This window comes from Dermacentor variabilis, chromosome 4 (genome assembly GCF_050947875.1).
Source record: "Dermacentor variabilis isolate Ectoservices chromosome 4, ASM5094787v1, whole genome shotgun sequence".
In the NCBI taxonomy this organism is placed as follows: domain Eukaryota; kingdom Metazoa; phylum Arthropoda; class Arachnida; order Ixodida; family Ixodidae; genus Dermacentor; species Dermacentor variabilis.
Window position 1 is genome coordinate 148231933 of NC_134571.1, and position 23828 is coordinate 148255760.

The window sequence follows — 23828 nt, forward strand, 5'->3', positions numbered from 1 at the left end:
TCTCCAACTACCCCGGTCATGTACTAATTGTGGCCATCTTTTCCCTGCAAACTTCTTAATCTCATCCGCCCACCTAACTTTCTGCCGCCCCCTGCTACGCTTCCCTTCCCTTGGAATCCAGTCCGAATCCATCGGTTATCTTCCCTCCTCATTACATGTCCTGCCCATGCCCCTCCCCCCCCCCCCCATTTCTTTTTCTTGATTTCAACTAAGATGTCATTAACTCGCGTTTGTTCCCTCACCCAATCTGCTCTTTTCTTATCCCTTAACGTTACACCCATCATTCTTCTTTCCATAGCTCGTTGCGTCGTCCTCAATTTCAGTATATAGAACCCTTTTCATAAGCCTCCAGGCTTCTGCACCGTACGTGAGTACTGGTAACTGCTGAACAAGGTATCAAATTTTAAGAAGTGAAACGACGACAAAAGTTTTCGAAGCAATGCAGACACAAAGTGGGTAATGCTAGCTTTATTTTCGGTTTCGCGGCAGAAGCCCACATGACAGCCGCCAACTTCTGTTCGTAGTCTGTCGTTTGGAGTTTTATTCGTTTCTGCCGTCGCCGTGACGTTGCGTAAAAGTCCAAGGGTGATAAAAGCGTCGCCGCGCGCCGTATACTACATGTGCGAGTCCTTGAGTCCTTCAGCAGTTTTTTTCATTTCGTTTTCGATAACTTCTGATCTTTCCTGCAGCCGTATAGCTATAGTCTTGAAAAGGTTGTTTGCTAACACGCTCTGAGGATGTCGAAAGGCTATTCGCGCAGCTTTTTCTACGACATGTCTTTTCCTCACTAGTTAGAACAAGCGTGGTACGCAATAGTACCGAAGCAAATATTCATGCTGCAAGTATGTGCTCCTGCGCCCGAGTATTCGATATTCTACTTCTTATTCGTATTCGGTTCCTATTCCAACATGCTTAAATTCGCCTACTCTAACTTAGTACAGAAAGGCGTTACGAACCCTGTGTAGTGTTCATCTGCACTCTCTCTCATGTACTACAGTGCTTTGTTTTAGATCACACATGCCTTAACTATTGCTGCTTCTGGAATGAATGCCACGGCACATTACCCTCGGGCATCCTGGATCCCACGGTATTAGTAATGAAACCACGGGCAGTGAGGACTCAGTGCCAGCACTTTTTTCACACAAAGCAATAATGCAAAGTCGATGGAGGCCGTCTCAGGCTACATCCTACCCGACGTTGCAAATGCGCAGAAAAGTAACACATAAATAACAGATTGATCGTTATTGCTACCAATAACTGCGTTAGGAAGAAATCTCAAACTAAGCACTTTCTAAACGCAAACTAACCAACAATATCATACTTAATGAGATCAAAGTAAAGGCAAATTCTTTAGAACTACACTTACGTCAAGAAAAATCAAAACACACTAAGTCATCGAGACAAGCAGTTTTGCAAACGCCACAATCATACACTCCATTACAAGTGCTTGGCTGTTTAAGCGCAGCGTTTAGTTCCAGGGCACTTAGCGGCGCCCGTCATACGATAGCTGCCGTCTCTATACGGGCCAATAGGTGGGAAGCAAAAAAATAAATAAAACACACACGTATAGCATAAGGCATGACAAGTTGCACTATACAGAGGCGTGTCGTCCGAACCAGCCGTGAACCCTGGAGCGTGCGGCCGTCGATAGACACAAAATGAAGCGAAACGTATATAAAGTCACGCGAGTAGCGTAGTTCCACGAGTCCAGGGGGCGGCGCTTGCCCCCCTGCGCCGAGGTCGCCGCTTCAGAGCATGCAGTCGTCGGAGACGAAGTCCTGGTGCGCGCCGCAGTCGAACGCGTCGTCGAACTCGCGCATGGTGTGCAGCGGCAGCAGGCAGCTGCCTCGAGGCGACAGCGGCCTGGGCCGCTGGTCGGCGTCGCACGACAGGAGGCAGAAACGCGCAAAGAACGCTGCTCGCGCTTGCGGCCAGAGGGCGCTGAAGGCGTCCTGGCTCGCAGCGGCCTCGCGGAAGGTCGCTTCCAGCCGGTCGTAGGCGAGCCGCAGGCCGACCGCGCCCAGGAACATGGCGCGTCGCTGCTGCTCGTCGCTGGCGCTCTCTTCGCCGTGCAAGCCCAGGCGCCAGTACAGCCGCTGCAGGCACGTGGTGCTCTGGTTGTACATGCGCAGCGCGCCCTGCGTCCACACGGAGTGGCTCGGCGGATGCTGCGCGAGCCATCGGCGCCAGAAGATGAATCCGTGGGCGGGAAAAACAGTCACGAAACACGCACGGTTATATATGCTCAGCGTCGAGTATATGCGTAGACAAATAGGACTGCTTATGGACAGAGGGGATAAGACAAACGAAAAGAACAGGCTACTGTGCCTACACTTTTTTTTCGCTGTTCGCGGCTCTGAACAATCATGTAACGTTTGAAACTTGGCACCTTCGAAGAAAAGTGGTAAATTATTTTTCCTGTAACAAATGGTTAACAGCAGCGTCGTCGCATCTTCGCGATTACAAGCTTCAGAGCGTACAAAATCACATTTCCTTTGCTACTGTTGCTGCTGTTGCTGCCTTGTCCCTGACGTTGCACGGAGTTACGGTGGCTAGAGGGGAGGTGTCGGCATCGGAGCGCCCGAGAGGCAGCATTTGTTCAGGACGATACGGCGGCGCTGCTGTCGGCTCCGAGAGGCTTCCCGTACACTGGCTGAGATCAGAGAATTAGTATGCTGAGATCCTGTGCGGTTATTTGATTCCGCTGTGAAGTGCTTTCACGCTCCGTGGCTTGTTGGGGCGCAACACGCGTATAGGAAAATCATTTTAAAGGCTAAGCTACTTTATCATTGCAGCTGGCCTAACGTACAACTAAATTTTGGTCGTTTTATCGCTGTGCTTTAGCTTCGCGCTCAGTGCAACACTTATGAAACTCATAATTGCATCGAACAGAGAAAGCTTCCGCAGTAGGCGCTAGTTTGCTGTTTGCCAGTGCCGCTTTTACATTTTAAGGGACTATTTTGGGGTGCCGTATGCAGTTCTGTCTGGCGTGACTTTATTAGTGCCTTGAGCTACAGGCGCTTGTCCTAATCGTCTACTGGTTGGTGCGCGCCTCAGCACTTGAAACGGGCTGCTCGAGTGAACCAGGATTATTTCAAGTTTATTTAATTTTGCCATCAAAGGTAGAACTTAGGCACCAATGATCAAAACTGAGCATAATGAGAGTGCAAGGGGAAATTCGGTTTCCGATATTTAGAAACCTGCAAAGAACTAAGTTCGCGTATGTAGTACCGCTCAGATAATGCCAAGAATGCCTTAGAAAGAAAAAAAGAATACTTATTGTTAATGAATTAATGCAAACGACTGTATATACATGGTTGTTAGCTCTAAAAGAAACAATATGGTACGAAATGGAGCGCAAATCTAATATATAATGGAGGTATATACACAGAAACGGTTAACAAGGTGCAGTGAAAACAATAATAATTTGCCAAGTGGATAGCTCTGTTCAGATATGCAGGTATTTCTGGGCATACAATTTGATGGGAACAATTCCTGCTCTATATACATAAACAAACGCTTTGTGTTGGTCTTGCTCATATAAACATTGCAGTTATCTAGGTATGTTGTACGCCTCAGCTTGAGGTACTTCATTTTTTCTCGCTTCCCTTCCTTCAATGCGTTCTCTCCTGCGACAAGGAATTGCAGCCTCGTGATGACAAAAAACCGTATCACTTGGCTAGTGATTTCTGCTCTATGTTACGCACAGCCAACCATATCCCGCTTATTTATTGACAGGCAGGAAATAAGGGGTGCTATAACGTAAAGCTATTCCAAACTTTTCTATTCCAATTCTGCAATCAGACCACCGCGATTGGTCAAAACTTTTTTGGACCACCCCCACTTCACCTGTCTGCCACGCGACGTCACGAAAACCGCGATAGCTCCCCATCTGATATGACGTGTACACACTGATTATGCATGATTTGACCGAACAAAACAAAAATAGTTATTTCTGATTCGACGCCTTTTTGCCATTAGCCCTCGGCTATTGGTCAAAAGTTTTCGGGCTGCACCCACATCACCTGCCTCTCACGGACGTCACAAAACCACAAAAACTTACATCGTCAAAGTGACGCGTACGCGTTAAAGATGCATTAGTATGCCGAACAAAACTGAACTTTCTTCGGAATAGCCGCAGGCTGCCCCGTTCCGAAAGGAACAAAAGATGGCTGCCACCAACCGCTCAGGCACTGGCTACTCGCACCTGCCGGAGAGCATGGGTCCAATTGCGTATAATAAAACTTTTTACGTGGCCGTGTAGAGTTTTCCAGCACTTTAGGCACGTTAACGACCTCGTTCTGCCAACTCTTCTTTGCTGAGCATCCGTTTTAGCGTCATTCTTAAGCTTCCGTTGCATGCAGCCGCGATTGTCGACGAGCCACCGCAAGCTAAGTAAGAGAAAGCGGACCAATCGCAGAAGCCGGCACCACCCTCTTCATCTGGTTATCGATGTTCTGTGCAGTGGCTCGGCCTCATCAAATCCCTCTCCACTTGAGCATGCTCCTCGCCTCTTGTGAGCCAATTAGATAAAACAAGCCGCTCAGTGCAAGCAATGTTATTGGTTTCTCAAGCAAACAAAAGTGACCTCCTATGAACGAGCGGAGGATTTGATTGGTTTGTTCAGACAACCCTGCAGGTGACCGCCCGATGCTTGCGTCGGCGGTTACGCAAATTTGACGTCAGGAGATTGGTATAGAAACATAGTGGAATAGTTTTACGTTTTACGGCCCAAGGTCCATGATGCTGTCAGCCTTCAACTTGTTAAAGCTGAAACAATGCGTGAAGGCATCTTCCATCGCAGCAACCAAGTTATTTAGTGCCTGAGATGGGTAAAGTAGGCCACCTCTCTCCATGTGGTTAAGTCACGACTCTTCCGGAAGCAAGCGCGAGTCTTCTGCTTGAAGCAACAGCTGAGAACACTCTTCGCACTTCGTTCTCATTACCATTTTCCTGGCCACATACCCGCTAGCGTAGTAGGTTATGCGAGAGTCCCTATTTGATCCCACCATTTCGGGATGATCTGGCATCGCATTACATACCTTTACCATCTCGTGAACTTCATTTAGATGGCCCACATCCAGGAGATCATCCAGCTTACTCAGCTTACTCTTCAACTTCAAAACTTCAACTTCAACATATCGACCAAATTTTTGCAGTGGCGGGGGTCAAGAAGGGCTACTCAGAACTCTTTATGAAAGCAAACAAAAGCGGGGCATGGGAAGCTAACTTCACGACGCGCGCTTAGAGCCGGAAAGATTGCTCAAACACAACCTCGCGCTAGGCATCTCGGAGACGACGAGCGCGCAACCGGTCGCTGTCATGAAAAAATGCCGCACCGCCATACGCGGCGCAGCCCAGCCGATGTTGACACCTCCCTCTCTAGCCACCATAACGGAGTTCAAGTCAACACTGCAATGACGATCGCGTTTACTGTTTTTATGTGAGTTTCACGGCCCATACGCCAAGCAAGAGCTATAGGCGTATAGCCCGAATAGGGCTTTTGCTCCAATCAGCATTTCAAGCGGAGATATAGCGCGCATGCGAGAAATGAAATGCGATGCAATTCTAATTCCATTGTATATATTCACACAAATTATACAAATTTCTACAAACTAGCAATGTAAATAAAGAGAGTAGTTATTTTAGCGGGAAATTAGAAATATGAAGCAATATTCAAGCACACAGTGTAATAATACTCACTCTAATACCTAAAAATACTGAGAACAATAATTTCCGCAAAATATAACTTGGATAACTACTTGAAAGATAATACAGTGCATTCACGCATAGACTTAATGTATTCAAAACGCACAATGATGAATAGTAGTAAAATTTGCATGAAAACACAGACAAAAACTTCAATTTCGCTCAGTAGCTATTCGAACACTAACCTTCTATGTTTTTTATTGATGTGTTCATTAAAGTTAATTTCTTGCCCTATTTCGTTTAACAAAATGGTAATTTGTTAGTTTATATGCTGCCTTCTAATGCTAGTTCTAATTTGCGGTGTCCTTATGATGTTTCTCCTCAGGCAATAATGTAGTGTCGCTTTAATTGACGCAATTCTGTATATTTTCGTTTATATGCTGTAATGGTTTATCAACATGGTACCTGGCTTACGTTTAGCATTTCAAGCTTAAAGGGACACTAAAGGCAAACAATAAGTCGATGTGCACTGTTTAAATACCATCCCAGTAACCTCGCAACGCTTGTTTCGTGCCAAGAAAGGGCTTAGTTTACGAAAAAATTGCATCTGGAGGGTCCGAATATATTTTTCGAAATTCAAATCCCCCGCCACACAACTGCGGAAGTGGTGATGTTGCATACGCCATCACCACCTTTTGGGTCGGTGCCACCCGACAGACGGTGGCACCGAGCCAAGATAGAGCGCCGGATTCGCCGTTGCAGCTGATTTTTGGTCAAGCGGCGTATACCGTTGGGGATCCCGCGACATAGCATGGAAGATGAATTATCTGATACTCGCCAGTTTGTGCAAGGTTCGCAAGCCAGCAAAACCAACGCAACACTACGCGATAACGAAACTGCTGGAACGCGAAAGTGTGGGCGGCGCAGAGTCGAGCGAAAACGAAACCTTTCGACCGCCCGCTTCGTTGTCAAGGGTAATTTTAATGAGTTTTTCTTTTTAAAGTAAATTATGGGGTTTTACGTGCCAGAACCATTTTCTGAATATGAGGAACGCCTTAGTGGGGAACTCCCGAAATTTCGACCACCTGGGGTTCTTAAACGTGCACCTAAATCTAAGTACACGGGTGTTTTAGCATTTCGCCCCCATCGAAATGCGGCCGCCATGGCCGGGATTCGATCCCGCGACCTCGTGCTTATAGCTACAATAGCCACTAAGCAACAACGGCGCGGTTTCCTTCTTTTTTGCGAAAAATGAAATAGAACTGGATAAGTAGCATTTTATTTCGTCTTATAATAGAATACAGGGATGTTTTTTGCAACTAGTGGTTGAGTATTACTGACAGAATTTAACTGAGGAGTGCTTTCGTCATCGCGCAAGTACTTGAATGTCCGGGGGTAGTCTCTAATCATGTCCTGCATTTACTTCAGTTTCTCGATAATTAAGGCCCAGTTCGCAATAATACTGATGCCTTAGAGATTCTCAAGTACTAATCTATAACTTTAGCTTGGCTTAATATTTGCCTTTATTGTCCTTTAAGAAACAGTTGAGTACGTAAGCCCTGCGATCGTTCATGATAGTTTACAAAATTTCGCAGAGCCCGTTTCTGTAATAGTTATTTTAGATCAATTTTGGTTGCTTGTGTTACTCCATACTAAGCAGCAGTATAATAATCTGGAACGAAATAGCGTGTAATAGAGCGACTTCTTTAACCACAATGGCAGCAACTCACAAAATTTATAGAGGCAGCCAACAGCTTTACTTAGTTCTGCCGTTAACTTTTCAACGTTTGTATTCCAACACAGATCTTTCTGAAACCAGACACCTAAATTTTCTGTGCCTGTACCTCCTTTATTTTCGTGTGATTAAATAGTATTGTTATGTCTTCGTTAAAAAGCTTATTTCTTGGCCCGAAAATATTATATTAACCTTTATTTACATTTACATTTACATTTACATTTACAGCCAAATTGATAATACATTTAAATACTCATTAGCTAACCGCTATATATGTGAATGTGTTTTGGCCACGAAAAAGACGTTAGCATAATCAGCACACATAATTAAACTCTAGTAATTTGGTAATTCTGCTAAATTATTTATCTATCTTTAAATAATAATGGCCCAAATATTAACCCTTGGGATGCCTTTCTGCTAATTTTTAATTCTTGCGACACATCGTTATTAAGGCTATGTACTGTAGCCTGTCTGTCAGGTATCGTCTCTTAGGTTACTGGTGGAAGGCGCATATTCGCCATTAACTATTAAATGCGTGTTTAATGTAGTGGCTGTAGGGAAAGTATCATGAGCGATTGGCAGCTGTACTGCACGATTGGAAGCTGTCCCATGGATAAGATTGTTAAGCTCATGTCAATATTTTTTTCTAGGGAGGGGGGGGGGGGTCGTTGCGAATACGTAAATATAATGATTTAAAATTTTCTACCTTCGCTTTACTAAGTTCACTATTTAATTTGTTTCTGGATTGTTTGAACTCGGTAAGTTCACAAGCATCTCGTGGTTTGGCAAAAAAAGATTGTACACTTTATTTTTTCTGGTGAATTTTAAAAAATAAGAAGTGCAGTTATCCATGGTTTTCTAGCTTTCTTAATATGTTCTTTTCGTATTTTATGTGGAAATGCGAGCTCTTAGCATGCCTTTAATTTGTCGAAAAATAATTTGTAGGCTTTATTGACATCTGATTGTATCACGACGCCTTCCCAATTTATATCATGTAGAATTGCTCGAAATGTATTCAGCGTGTGCAAGTTAATGTCCCTATAGGAGCTCGATGTAGACACGTTCTTGCTATTCTTGCTTGGAATGGGTAAGAAACAGAAGACAGGAAGGTGGTCACTGATATCTGATGATAAAATATCAGGAGATGTCATTGAAGGGTGTACGTTTGTTATACACAGGTCCAACATTGTTGCAGTTTCATTATTTATGCGAGTGGCCGATGATCTAAGGTTTGTACATACATAAGACTGGAATATGCTACCAAGTTCTCATGCATATGTATCGCTCGCTAGCATATTAGTATTCATATCTCCCTTTATTACAAATGCAACATTAGAATCACACAGTAAATTTAACATTTTATCAACAACTGACATAAATTGTTGTATATTTCCAAAAGGCGGCCTGGTAGACCACAGCAACTGTAACTTTCCTTAAACAAAAAGTTAGGCATTCAACATCATCATCAATAACAGAAAACTCTGGTAACACTTGATGGCATACAGGATTGTCTAGTAAATACATAGCCACACCACCACCACGACCAGCAGCCTGAATACGACAAAAGTAATCGCTACCGCGGAAGTGTGGTGGGTTGTCTACAGATAACCATGTTTCAGTAACCATTATTACATCGAATCTGCCCTTTATATTGTCAAATAATTCATGTAAGGCGTATTCCTTGTTACGGACGCTTCCAGCGTTAAGGTGAATGAGGGACAGTTGCTAATTACCTCCTTTATACCTGTTGCTTATTAATTGCTTATTATACCTTTACAACCGTACAAACCACGCGCCTCACTTGGGTATCGTTGTGTACACGAAAACAAGAACAAAAAAGACGCATTACTCGTTGATGGATGCGTCATTGTCGCGCTACGCATGACGCAATCGGAGCTGAATTTAGCCTTTCGCGCGGCGTTCAGAGATGCATAGCTCGGCAGTGCGTCTGTCGATTTGAGTGGGAGTGGTAGTGTTTGATAGAGCTCACTCAGCCATAGTAGGTATAATCCATCAAACTCAAACCAGTGGTCATGAGGAGTTGCAAAGAATACAAGTGTGCAATTTCTTGCAGAAATTTCACGCTTGCTCGGTTATGGAGCCTCTGCATATGACAAGCAGGGTACAGAAATTCGGCAACCAAGGCAAAGTGAAATCCTGCCACTTTGACCACATCGGAACGTGTGCGTCTCCGTGGGGAGCGCAAACGCAGGAGATTGAGGCACGCACAGGAACTACCTACGAGTGCAGAGGGCGGCGGGTCGGAGCGGCGCAGGACAGACTCGGACGCCAGTAGAAAGGGAGGGAAAGGGGGAGGTAATCTTATTGCACTGGTTCCCAAACACCTTCTGCAAAACAAAATGCTCCACTACGAATAGGGAGCGAGCCCGGCTGCAAAGTTAGATTGTAAGTAAGACTCCCCTTAGCTGTAACGTAAGTTAGGCATGTAAAATTTTCATTGCGCGAACAAACGTAAATTGCGCAGTTGGTTACGTCGGTTCTGTACGCTAGTACCCATACACCGTCTGCACCACGCACAAGACATTTTACATACCCCACTGCGGCTGCGTCGGATCTGCTACGCGTTAACAACCGCCATCAGCGGCAGTCATATTTCACTATAATTCGCGAGCTCCACACACGCACGGAGACTGTCTACATATTGTGGGATATATAGCAGCAGTGAAACAAACAGCGTACAATCCTGTCTGGAAGCGTTCCGGACGCCGTGGCTGCCGGCGTGATGACCTCAACGATGCGCGCGGCCAGCAAGGCGCCCACGGTGCCGTAGTTGAAGTACGCGGGCACGCCAGCCGAGTAGAGCAGCGGCGGCCTCTGGTACAGCGTGGGCACCAGCACGGCGTCGAGCGAAGCCGCGTGCGCCAGCTCGGAGCGCTGCTCGAGCCGCAGCATGAGCATCTGGAGCCGGGTCGGCGGACGCCGCAGCTGCAGTGTGTGCTCGTGCTCCAGGGCGCGCACGAAAAAGCGCACGAAGTCGACGCCGCCGGACTCTTCGAGGTGCGAGGCGAGCCACGCGTAGTCGGCCTTAGCGCCGTCGCGAGACTGCGCGAGGCGCCGGCATGACGTGTTACTGCCGGCTCTAGAGACAGTCCTCAACCAAGGCATTTCGTAAAGCGATGCCACAGTGTTACATATTGCAGCATTTCATTTCATCTAGGCTCGAGATAAACGAGACGTCGAACTTGAAATGAGCAGTACGTCTGGGCAGGACGTATCGTGTTCGCGTACGAGACTACGCAATGCGTTAAAAACGCGAGAGAGCTTTCCGTGCCTTCTATATTTGCACACTTCTTATACGTTTCCTCAACCCGTTTCGATGGGAGCGAAATGCAAGAACGCCAACGCACCACACATTGGGTGCACGTTAAAGAACCCCACGTGGTCTATATTTTCCCGGAGCCCCGCACTGCGGCGTGCCTCCTAATCATATCGTGGTTTTGGCGCATAAAACCCCCGAATTTAATTTTATTGAGCACCTTGCCCAGGAATAGGAAGATAGCTGAAGCCGCTGCACTCTCGTCACCACTGCTCTATGCAGAAACTTAACTCATAACAGTTAGTACCTCCGATACCAAACGGAAGCCCGCGTCTGGCCACCGCCGCAAACACCCCTCCACGTACGTTGATGTTTTCGGAGACGATGACGAGCCCTGCCCTTGCGATCTTTTCCTTCACCGCGCCGCGGCTAGCATCCATGAGCCACTTGAACACGGAGGCGCGGCGCGACTTCTTCAGCTCGCGGTACATCGTGAGCAGAACCTGCGTGCTGTGGCCCAGGTCCAGCAGCCTCGCCACGAGTTGCGGCCAGGCGTGCGACAGACAGCGCCGAGCTAAGGCGAGACAGAAACTGGCCGTCGCAGCAGCATCCGCAGCGACGCGCTCCTTGGACAGTTCCAGGAACAGCAGGTCGGCATCCAAGTGCGACGCCAGGTACTTCGCGGCCGCGCTGACGTCGTCGAGGTCGTATATCTTGCCAAAGGCGGTTCGGACGCTGTCCGCGCGGGACATCAGGGCAACGTCGGAAAAGTACGCGGAAGGCAGCACGAGCGCGTACAGGATGTCGACCCAGTCGCTCGCGTTGACGCCCGGAGCGAGGTCGGCGAACAGCGTGCTCAGCGGCACGCTCTCGTCGTCCATCGCGGCGCCAGAATCGTCTTCGCAGCCGAGATCGTCGGCGACGACGTCGTCGAGTCTCAGGACCTGCGTCAGCTCCTGGACATCGTCGATGACGCGTCGCAGGTGGCCCTCGAGTTCCTTTCGGCTCCACGAGAGCGTGAGCTTGCAGAGGAGCGACTTTCCGGCGGACAGCCGCAGCAACACCTTGCCGTTCTCGTTGAGGAGGTTGAGCGCGAACACCGTGTGGAAACCGGCCAGCAGCGACGTCCGCGCCACGAGCGCCACCAAGTCGTGAAAGCTGCTGGCGCCGCGAATCAGCGTCCAGTTGAGGTCCCTGCGCGCCGCCTCGAGCGTCTCGTTGAAGTCGGTGGACGTCGTCGCCTTCTCCGAGACGTAGCGGTGGCACTTCTGGTACAGTCCACGCACCACGTGCGCGCCTTCGGCGATTCTGGAACCCCTTCCGGTCCCTGCAGCGACGTTGCCGAACATGAATACGCTTGTCCGCTTGTTTTCTCCCTCTCTCTATGTCTCCTTTCTTTTACTTCTACCCTTCCCCGACATAGTGCCCTCCGATTGGCGTGGTTGACGTTTCGACAAAAGTTCCCAATTACATGTGCCATCGTCGTCAAACCGAGATCATGACGCAACGTGATTGAATCAACGAAATAATAAACATTTAGTGTTATGTTATCATTAGATAATCGATATAAGGTACTAAATAATGATGCTTCAGGCGCCTATAAAAAGGCACTAAAACTGTCATTTAAGTCACGTATAGGAGTCAAACACTGTCCTTTAAGCATGTACAGACACACATAAGAACTTCCCCTGTTCACTTGAAGATTAAGGTTTTCTATAAGGAACACAGCCCATCAAATTCCTCTTTGGTTAAATTACCTTAATTATCTCGATGTAATTGAGTAAGGTAGGTTGCGTAGGTTATAAGATTTAAATGAAATATTAATTAACCAATAAATGATATACCGAAACCGAAACGTGTGGCTGCTTTTTGTGAAGTCTCGATAAGTCGATGACGTCAGATCCTACACTACCATAATGTAAACAAGAAGAACACGTGCTAAACACGCAGTACACGTGGCGCTAACGACAAATCAGCGAAGCTGATGATGTCTCCTGATGACACAGGGAGCTTTTACAGAGTTTACGAACTATACAGCGGCGATTTAAGCGACTTTCAGTGATACTGGCGTTGTGGTCTCTGACGTCGCAAGGACAGGGTGGCCAGTAGAAAGTCATGAATCGGAAACCCAACCAATCTTTAGAAATCATTTTCAGGAAAACTAAATGACTTGCAGCCATATAGTTTGCAGAGATAACCATAGTGCAAGAGAGAAAATATATTCAAAATTTTATTAAGATCAGTGGACGTCGAAAAATCGCCAGAGTTGCCCTTTAATACATGTGCAGTCAGAATGCAAAGTCTGCAACACATTGAAGGTTTATTGCTTCTGCGCAAAAAAAAATGATACATAAGAAATGGGAGATACAACTGTTTAAATGATGCTTATCACGCGTTAATGTATCAGAAACAATTGGACGATGCTGTTTATGTCTAGTCAAAGCGTTAAATATGATATTGCATAAAACTAATTACGATATATTGTTTGCACGTTCGCTTTGCAAGCTTGATAAACCGTCGGGTCTCACAGCGGAACAGAACTTTGAAATGAGATAATTCACCGGGAAAAATACGCGTGAAAGCCGAAACCAACAGATTGCAACTAGCGCGGCGTTTCCCAGTTTAGGAAGTCTGCATAGAGAAACAACCTCTCATACTCCACTAAATTAACCCAGGTGTCTTAAATGTATACGATTACTGTAGGGCTTGATTTGCACAGCTGTCAACCGTTCCACCCCGTCAACGTCATGACGTCGGTTTTCATTTGAGGATTGCGTTTCTTCGCCATATTTTTTCTTTCACAAAGACTAGATGCTGGCGGCGTTGGGAGCATCAGCCGAGGTCGCAAACGTCCAGTTTTTGACGGGAAATAGGCGAGAAAACGCGGTCTCCTGACAGAAACCGTTGCCGTGACGGTGGCGGTGCCGGGACGGATGACGGCTGTCTGAATCGAATCAGGCCTCCGGATTTCAGCACCCTGCTTTAAGACAAAGGAGAATGGACCAGATGCTTGCCTTCGGAGAGAGTCTTCGCCCTTTCCTTTGCTCTTTCAACGTTCTGCATGAGCAGGCGCTCGCTCATTTTGGCTATGGAGGCGGCCGCGCTGTCTCCGAGGAAGCTGCCGCTGGAGCGTGCTAGCCACGAGTCGCAGACGTAGCCGTAGAAGTCATTGCACGCGTCCTTGCTGGTGTTGAGCAGCCGCGTCAGCGAGTCCTGCGCCTCTCTGCATTCGGGCGTGTCGCAGGTCACGTACGACTCGTGACGCTTGCTGGACAGCAGCAGCGCCACGGCCACTAAGGCCAGCGTGAAGATGAAGCCCACAACGGCCACGACAGTGGCGTATAGGTACCGTTCCTCCTTGCTGTCCGCCTCGGTCACGAACGTGACGTTCATGGCTGCGTCAGTGTAAACATCCATGCTCCCTCACCAGTCTTTGAAAAATATTGCTGGGGTTTTACGTGCTAAAACTATGATCCGATTATGAGGCATGCCGTAGAGGGGGGTGAGTGATTCCGGATCAATACCGCCTGCTGATCTTCAACGTGCACCTAAATCTATGTACACGAGTGTTTTTGCCGGTCGCCTCCATGTAAGTGCGGCTGTCGCGGCCGGAATCTAACGGGCGAGCTAGAGCTCAAAAGCGCAACGTCATAGTCACCAAGCCACCGCGGCGGGTTTCCTCACCAGCTAGCGTGCTATTTCCGAAAGCGTCGACTATATGTCAAATATAGCGCATAAGCCGCCGTGCACTATAGGTCGAAGATTTCACTTCGCGCGAACGGTTGCGCGTCAAACGAAGTAGCGCGGGATGAATGGCGCCTACCAAAGCGAATTCCTTTTTTCTTCTTTACGAAGGAAACGTTTACGGAATTCGCCACCGGCCTTCGTGGTCCCTGGAGTAACAATGACAATCAAGGGGGTGAGAAACAGAGGCAGAAGGTTACATGGAATGATAAGATTTGCAAATTTCCGAATCTATAGGAAAGATGCGGCTGACGCAATGCAGGTGTAACTGGAGATTGCTGGCAGATGCCTTCGTCCAGCAGTGGACCTCAATGTGATTACGATAACATACCGTCATGTGCAGGACAAAGTATGCAGGGAACGGTAAACTCCGGCAAATGCATATTCTATTCTTCTATTCCTGGGTATAAAGTCCAAGGGCGATGACATCGTCGCCGCGCGCCGTATGCTCTATGTGCGAGAGAAAGTGCGAGGATGAGCCGACCATCGCGACTCAATCTCGCGCGCGCGAGGGAGGAAAGTGGGGAGGAAGCGCGCAGTCTTCCGTCGCGCTTGAAGCCCCGGCGTGAGGGGGGCGTTCTACTCCAGAGGCTGCTGCGTTTGGCGCGGCCATGCGCGCACTCGCGGGCCCTATCATCACGAAAGTGATCTACAATGGGCACAGAGTGCTGATAGCGTCGTGCGCGCTGTGTTGTCGCCGCTTAGTCCGCGTTGAAGCGAGAGAGAGCACGAAGGTAAATTCGCTGACTGCTGCTGCCGCGCTTCCTGAGTCCGGCGTTTTGACCGCGAGTTTCCTCGGTCATCAAGTGAGATGTGTTCATGTTTGGTTGGGCGCGCGTGACACCATGCTTGTTAGTTTAGTTAGTAAGCGAATGTTTACATGTTTGCACGGCCGATAAAACTATTATGCCTACTTCATATAGCTGTCTACCAATTCGCTATCGCAATCAATGATTCGACTTTCCGACGAAACTGCGACTTTTTCATAGCATTAGCAAACACGTTGAAAACATATTTATTTCGAGTACATTTATTAGGAAAATTCAAAAAGAGGGTTACCAAGTGGCCGTTGCTTAACAAAAAATAGCATATGTATTGAGTGCGAGTGCTGCTAGTGTTGTTCATTCTGTCTTCACAATGTGTTCCAGATCTTATTAGATCATGTTTACTTGTTTTGAAGTGGCGTTGGTGCTGGCTGTCAACTACTACGACTGTTTGGATGAGGGCGGGCTCCGTCAGGCACTTTGCCTTTTGCCCTCCTACTGAAGAGTAGCACTATTCCTACACTTTGAATAAACTTCACTATTTCCGAAATCTGCACCGCAAACCGGGTTAAAACAACGTAACAAAAAAAAACGTACGCAGTTGGGCTGTCTAGTTCATAACTCGCGCAGACACCGCCTTCAGCAGCGCCCTTCAGCAACGCCTGTGTCTGTCCCTTCCTTACGTCCTATATTTCTTTTTTCGCGCTACTCAAAGTAACAGACTCACGATAGAAGGACCACTGAGCCGTTGTCGATGCCAAGTTGCTCTTCTTCATGGCGTCCAGAGGCGTGAAGCTCTCCATGGACGGCCGCTTGTCAGCCTCTTGGTCCCGGTCCTTGGCCGCCTTCGACTTCCTGCGACGGTCGGTCCGTCGCTTCGGCGGCGCCGCTGCCACGGACAGCGGAGTTAACGCCAAAGACGGCGACCGGGGCTCGATCGCGGCCGGCACTTTCCCAGCGGCTGCGCCGTCTTTGTGTGCTTTGGCCACCGTCTCGGAAGCAGGAGGGACTGCCGGCGCAGCAGCGTCTTGAAGCTCCTTCGCAATCTCGGTCCCTCCGGCGGTGTGCGCCGCCGTTGTTTGGCGTGTTTCGCCTGTGACGACGCGCTCGTCGGAGGGTTTAGACCTGGCGAGTAAGCAGCGTGGCATCGTGTTATCGGTTATCGGAACAGACATGTGAGTGCGCCGCTCTGGAAATGAGAGAGAGAGAGAGAGAGAGAATGAAGAAAGGCGCGGAGGCTGAGTGGCATAGCAACGGGGGGGGGGGGGGGGGAGGCTGTGGACCGTGGGTCCCGGGTGCAAGGGTCCAGTGGGGGTGGGGGGTGTCATATACGTCTGGAGACACTTGGAAATTGTTTATACCCTCGACTTCCTCGACTACACCCAGGGGGGGGGGGGGGGGGGAGGAGGATGACAGAAGACCTATAGGCCCTGGGTGCCAGACGACCTAGCTAGGCCACTGGGCTGACCACTACTGAGAAGATCTGGCTACCCTATAAACTGCTGGGAGTCAAATTGCCCCTTCGCCTGTTAACTCTCGTAATAAATTTTGGAAGCAAGGAACTTCCCGCTTTCTTTTTTATCGTCTATATAAATTTCTCTCGTGATTCTCGCAGTTAACTCTTGGTCTTCGTTCTCAGCGGCTGCGGAGAGCCTGCGTACCTGGTCGCACCCAATGCGCTGCAGAGGGCGCAAATATTCTCTAGGTCCGGGCAGGGCCGCCACTGCAAACTGAATCTGGCAAGGTTCAAAATGCGAGCTAAGCTTGCTAAGCAGGGCCAGAGAAGTTATGAGGCGTTTGCTACTATGTCAGTGATCTCAACGGGCTAAGCAGATGTAGTGACGCTAACTAGTGCTGACTAATGGGCAAGCCCGCTGGTACAGAGGCCTTCCGGATAAGAAAGGATGTCAGGTAAGACTTCTAACACATAAGGACATAGCGGGGTACATCGATGAATTTTAACGTAATTGCAGAAGTGTAGCAATTATTGTAGTAAAATAGGACTTATATAAAATACGACCCTACAACCCAGCAGCAGCAGCACGCGGCGGCGGCGGCGGCGGCGGCGGCAGCGGCGGCAAGCGGCGGCGGCGGCGAAAAAGACCTTGTAACCAGCGTCATGGAGCCGTTTAAGAATGCGCTTTGATAGAGCGACTCACAGACAACCCAAATTACGAGAAGTAAATCTTCAAACAAGTAAAAAATATATTTAAGCGCACATTTCTAGCACTATTCGAGTCGCATTCGATTCGGACTCAAGAATTAGTGCTCGCACACCCCTACCAAATAAGGAACTCCAAGGAGGCCAGCAGGGTCCTATAGCTAACAGTAAAGCATTGCATCATCCTAATTAGAAACTTCTCAGGCGAGGCCCATGTACCTCTAAGGTCGTACGGTGCTGTTGAAGCTTCCAGGTCGAAATATTCTTCAAAAATCAGGAGAAGCCGAAGCTACAACGTCAGGAGAAGCTGTATTAAGTGAATAGGGAGAGGGGGGGGGGGGGTCGGCTCCGAACGGAACATGAAGCGACAGAATCCGGTGCACGAAGTTTGCGGGCTTGTGGTTGACGAAATCATAATCCAGCAAAAGCTGCAGTACCATAAGCAAAGAGACGCTTTTGTTGAACAAGCAGATTTCAGTTCTGACCTGCACCTTGTTCCTGCATCAGAAAATTTCCCCCTGACTAACAATGTGGTTCCTTCGTTGCAGCCTGCATGGTAGAATAAAAATAGCGGTTGCTTACTTACTGCAGGAGGATGCATCGGTGAGCAGCATGCCGTATTATATTCACCACGTATCACGAGAACAGAAGATGCGGGGTATGACGTGTGTCTTGACACCGACCAACCTGGCATTAATGTAGTTGCGACGGATATATTGCGCAAAGACAAGGCAAAAACACTGGATACGGGTATTCTCGGCTGACCAAGTTTGGCGATAGTTTCACTTTGGCAAGATTTTGCAAGACTAAGCCCACGAGAGCCGATGAGCTTCTTTCTTCAGTTTGCCCGACCCTCATCCCTGGAATACTATGAAACCTATCTTCCTTGCTATCGAACCGTCACATCGTTAAAAACATAAGATCCCAATTTCCGGCGAAGGAAATTGGTGGCTTGCAAGTAATATCTTCCAAATATTTGAAGCGCTTGTACAAAATGCAAAAGCACTCGACAGTACTGCCAATACTGCTGCTTAAGCACAGGCAACTGTTATTCCTGAAAATGAATGTAAGGTGAGCCGCGGAGCTGTCCAATGCTTCAGTCACAGCAGCACTAAGCTACCTGAAGGACCATACAGGCTGGCCGAACATGTGAAACCGCGTTCGCTATAGCTGGGCTAACAATACATTTCACGAAGGTGGTCCAGAAGTGGTTTACTGACACATGTAAACAATTCTCTGCAGCATTAAAGTCCACAACTCTCAAGTTCTCTAAATTCTCTTAAGTTCACAACTGGTGATGACGAGACTTGAATGGCTGGAAGTGGTGTTTTTTTGTTTACATGTAAGACCTGAGCAATAAGAGCCAACCTGAAAATTTCCTACCGAAGGAAACCGATTGCGCTCTCGTTCTCATAGAAGTCAAATGTCGAATGCATTTGTCACCAGCTCGGTGGGAGAAAGTTTCAGTTCGTATTGTCACGTGGTAGTGACTGTGAAGAAAGGAGCCAAACTGAGAAAGACAAACTAGCGTTTTATTGGGCGTACTTGTGCCCTCAAAAACAGGCTGCACTCAAAGAACGGCGACAGCGGCGAACACAGTCTGGATCGTCGAAAATCTGATCAACGGGTCAAGCGCGTCGCATTTAATCATCAATCGTCGAATGTTCCAGACTAATCGCTGGGAGCCGCATGCCTTCCACAAAGTTCTACATTATTCGCGTCGCGCGCACATGTAATCAGATTACGCAAAGTTCGGTGTTCGGTCACAGACAGTGGATGGAACAATCGATAACATTCCAGAAATTTCCCACACATGCAAGCGCGTCTTGCGCTGTGCGATAACATTTGTTAAGCGGTGAAACGTGTCGCTCGAAAAAGACAAGTACACGTGACAGTATTGACAAGAAAAATGTCGAGTGACCCAATTAAGTAGTTGTTTGGATCTCTAAATGCCGGGTTGAATGATGCACTGGACGTTGAGAGTGCCTTTTACGAACTCGAAAATATGATCAAGATTGGCATTGTTGCTTTCGCGGACAGCAACGTGCAGAGCTCATTTTGCTTCACTGTCAAGAAACTCTTATCAGCCCAGCAAAACTGCAATCCACTAAAAGGAGCAGAGGAGAAATTCCGTGAGCATTGCATCTTTACAAGGCCGCTCATCTCTAAACCGGACGCCACCAGTAATGCATTGATAGGAGGCTATACATTGTTCGCGCCGCAATTGAAGGTACCTCATGAGAAAATTGCACTTGGCTTCTGCACTTAGTTAACTTAGTTAGTCTTACTTAATGAATCAACTCATCAAATATTATAATTATATGAAAAATGTCAATGAGAAAATTGCAGAGCAACATGAAAAATTTCCGATACAGTTTCCTCTTGCTCAATACGTACTACCTAAAAGTGTTTTTCCGAGCGTGAAAGAAACCCGCGAATACACGCAAAATTGCCGTACGACTTGCCGCTCGGGGCACTTTGCGTGTATTCGCGGGCTTCTCTCACGCTCGGCAAAACACTTTATGTATATATATATGCCCTCAGCTGTTTGTTGAATTTATCAGTGTACAGCCGACAGTGCCCGCTATCATTAGTTGAAAGGGGGGGGCAAATGGCCTAGTTTGCCCCCTCCCACATAATGGTTACGCCTATGCAATGAGATCTTGTTCAAAACGAGAGCCCCGGCTTCTAACGCAATAGCGATATTTGTGCGTATACATCGATGGTGTGGGCAAGATGGAAGTGAAGCACAAAACTGAACACATGAAAAAGGCCCTGGAATGATGTTTTCGCGAGGTAGCTACAGGTGCACGCACTTCCTAACTCGTTCGACCGCAGCGGCCGCGCCTAGTGCCCCGTTACCTGGAGGCATCAATGCTTTGCTTGGACGGGGACAGCGCGGATCTCGGAGCGGCGGCGTCCACGGAAGCCAGATGTTGACGCGAGCCCGAAGAGCAAGATTTGGAGTGGGCCCGTGGCTGAGACTTGCTGCGATCGAAATGCCGGGAAGACGCACCGTCGGACGTCGCGCGAGGAACCGGGGAGCCCATGCTTTGGTTGCCTAACGACATGCAGCCGTCGGCCGGCTCTCGACATGCTGGGCTGGCTGCGCTCTGAAGGGACGCCACCTTTCCCTCCTGGCCAGAGGCCTGCGCCTTGGTGTGCTTGGGTCGCTTGTGCTTGCTTCCAGACCGGCGGTGGCGACCGCCGCGCTCCGAGGCTCCGCCGCCGTCCATCGGGGATCTCACGCGGTGTGGGAAACAACGCGAAACAGAATGAAACGCAGCGTTAGGGCGCAGCTGTCTATACGGTGGTCCGCGATCAGAACGCTATGGGACGCAGGAGCTCTTCTTCTTCTTAACTTCCTCGTGCGCCGATGACACGCGAGCTCGTGGTTTTCTTCAACATCTTCTTCCAGGTGGGATATGACCGTTATAGCTGGCGATTAGCCGCAATGGTGACTGCCACGAATTTGCCCAGGCGCAAGACAAGTTCGAGGAGCCCTCGCTCAAAGGGCCTGTTCTTCCCGTTTTGTCGAATATTTACTGTCCTTTCTATAATTGACCTTATTGAAGATATGGCGCAGAACAATGTAGAAACCTAGGAGAAGAAAAAGAAATTGAGGATTTACATGCCAAGCCCTATAGGTCTAACTTTATCAGTGCCTGTGATCCTATCTTTTGGAGCCTCCATTATTGGGTTAAGCCACAGAAATGTTTGCTTGACAATCCAAGATTACCTCATTGAAACCAATCGATTTCCATGTTAGACTGATCGTTCTCCCTCCGAACGTTAGCTTTCTTTTATTTCTTATCTATTATTATTATTATTATTATTATTATTATTATTGTTGTTGTTGTTGTTGTTGTTGTTGTTGTTGTTGTTGTTGTTGTTATTATTATTATTATTATTATTTTATGCCCGGTTTTCATCTGATTATTTCCTTTTTTCTCCAAACACAACATGTTTACTTTTTACCGACGCTCAAATTGTTAACTCCCTTGTAATTATTATTTTTTATGCACCTAATGGGGGGGAACCACCCGATTCATGGTTAATCCCCCACTCTGGATTGGGCCACGGCCACTCAGGACAACAACAACAACAACAACAACAACATGATTATGAGGCACGCCGTTACAGGTGCACTCCGTATCAATTTCCGACCCCTGGGGTTCATTGACGTATATCTAAATCTAAGTACATGAGTGTTTTTACATATCGGGCCCACCGAAATAGGACCTCTGAGGCCGGGATCGAACTCTCGACATGAAGCCGAGCAGCGCAACGTCACAGGCAGGACCGGAGTAAGAAAAATGAGGGCCCTGAGCTAATGCGCATGCAGGCCTCGTTTCCTTATACTAACCCCGCCTGCTACGCTACTGAAAATGTGCCATGTTTCATTTTAATTCCACCAAATTAAAAAGAACGAAGTGCAATCAACGGGATTGTTTTATTGTTATTATTATAAGGAAAACAACAAAACTTGCTTGAAACGCGTGCTGTTGTAAACACCAACACATATCTTCACTCTGTGATTAATCTGCATTCTGTTTTCAGCAAAGGCGAGGCTTGAAAAAAGTTTAGTGCACTCAAGACGAATAAGAACGTAGAAAAGACAACACAGCTCAGATGTCGATCTTTCAGAAGCTAGGCTTTGTTTGCATGACTAAGTTTAATCCCGTGAGGAGACGCGTTGTTGTATCCAAAACATTCGTTATTAAAATTCAAGCATCAGACGGCAGTAATCGTTATACACGTTACTTATAAATATGCAATAGATATATACAATACTTAAGGCAGTACAAACACCATAAGAATGCAATAGAATACAGATGAAAATTAGCAAATGTAAATACAAAACTTGATTTGAAAATATTTTCCTTAACGGAAAGACAAGCAAGGATGGCACCAAATAAACGTCGCACTATCAAAAACAACCAAAATACAGTTGTTTATAAGCGCGCTAATTATCAAAAGAGGAACAAACAGGAGACGAACAACGCGAAGATTTGCATATCTTGGATTACACTGCTCAGCGTTTAATTGGCAACGTGGAGTCCGGGAGGCGACACAACGAACTTATTGGAACTATCCATGCATAGCGCAAACATTCCTCTTTTAAATTGGCATCTTTCGCGCCTTCGCTTTGGTGAAATCATATATAGTCTGTTCGAAGGATAGATCGCGGAGGAGGTCACTTTCAATGGACATGATAGCAAGCGAGTTCACCTTGTCGTCAAGGAGGCTAATACGGAGACGATTTTTTATAAGCGACAACTTGGAAAACGATCGTTCGGTCTCACAGTTTGCCACAGGTATGCTTAAGTACATTCGCAAAGCAATAGAAAGGTTCGGAAACACATCAATAAGCTTTCTTTCGTGCAGGAGCTTCATTATTCCCAGGGGAATCGTGTCCTGGCACACAAAGTTGTGCAGAAAGTTCGCAAACTGAACGATTTCAGCGGAAAATGCTGACTCCAGATCATTTTTGAAGGTTTTCACCAACTTCTCAGCTTGCTGTGCCAGAGAAGCCTCGCTCCCAACTTCTGTCAGCAATTTTAAGAATACGAACCTTTCGTAGAGTTCAGTGTAGGCAGCCTCTCGCAGTCGAAAGGCAGAGCCTAGACTGTCAAGGACAACATCGTAAGTCTCTACGATAAACTTTTTTCTACCTTGTAGCGCACTATCGCTTTTTCCATCCGGGTGCTTACTCAAAACGATGCGTTTGCTTTCATCCTGATAACATTGATGGGTACTTAGCGTGCGTGCTCTCTCTTCGAAGATATCAAAGAGAGGTCGCGAAGAATTAACAAAGCCTTCTAGAGAGCTCAGCAAGTCTACAGCAGTTGAAATGTTTAGGCCTGGTTTATGAAGTGCTACGCTCGTTTTGTCAAAGTGCTGCAAGATTTCACTCCAGAAAATCGCCATGAATGCAATCTCTACTTTTGTCATTTTCTTGAAGAGAGGGTGCGCTTCGTTCCTAGTGTCACCGTTTTCTTCCTCGTTCTTTTATATAGCTTCAAGGCAACACAAGACTGCATTGAAAATTTTCAGAATGGCCTTACATGATTCCGCGTGTCTTGACCACCTGGTCTCAGAGAGACTTTTCAAAACAAGCTGCTGGCCAGTTCCGCCCATGCTGTCCAAAAGATACCTCCATCGCTTAGGTGAGGCAGCAAAGAACACATACAGTCTCTGAATTACAGTGAAAAATTTGACTGCCTCAAGGCAACTGTCGACGCTATACGCGTCGACTAAGTTCAGTGAACGACTAGCACACTGGACGTAGACTGCCAATTCGTTCAGGTGTTTGATTTGAGCTTGCAGTTCTTTCTATTTTCCTGACATATGACTCGCATTATCATAAGCTTGACCCCTACAATAATCAATTGAGATGCCATTGGTCGTCAAGAGGGACATCACGGTATAGAAAAGATACAAGCTGGTGTGCGATTCAATTGGATCAAATCCAAGAAAGCGTTCCTACACTTTCCA

General features: G+C 47.4%; 2 protein-coding genes across 2 annotated transcripts; both read right to left on the bottom strand.

The window, feature by feature from the left end:
- Positions 1-1177: 1177 nt before the first annotated feature.
- LOC142578390 (uncharacterized) lies at positions 1178-10510 on the bottom strand. The gene is made up of 2 exons (XM_075687783.1): positions 10085-10510; positions 1178-2168 (listed from the first exon to the last, which is right to left on the bottom strand). The coding sequence occupies exons 1-2, from the start codon at positions 10508-10510 to the stop codon at positions 1749-1751; spliced, it is 846 nt and encodes a 281-aa protein (XP_075543898.1). The 3' UTR covers positions 1178-1748.
- Positions 10511-10863: 353 nt separating this feature from the next.
- On the bottom strand, positions 10864-20654 carry LOC142578002 (uncharacterized). The gene is made up of 3 exons (XM_075687426.1): positions 20193-20654; positions 15897-16294; positions 10864-11988 (listed from the first exon to the last, which is right to left on the bottom strand). The coding sequence occupies exons 1-3, from the start codon at positions 20564-20566 to the stop codon at positions 10925-10927; spliced, it is 1836 nt and encodes a 611-aa protein (XP_075543541.1). The 5' UTR covers positions 20567-20654; the 3' UTR covers positions 10864-10924.
- Between the last annotated feature and the right edge of the window lie 3174 nt (positions 20655-23828).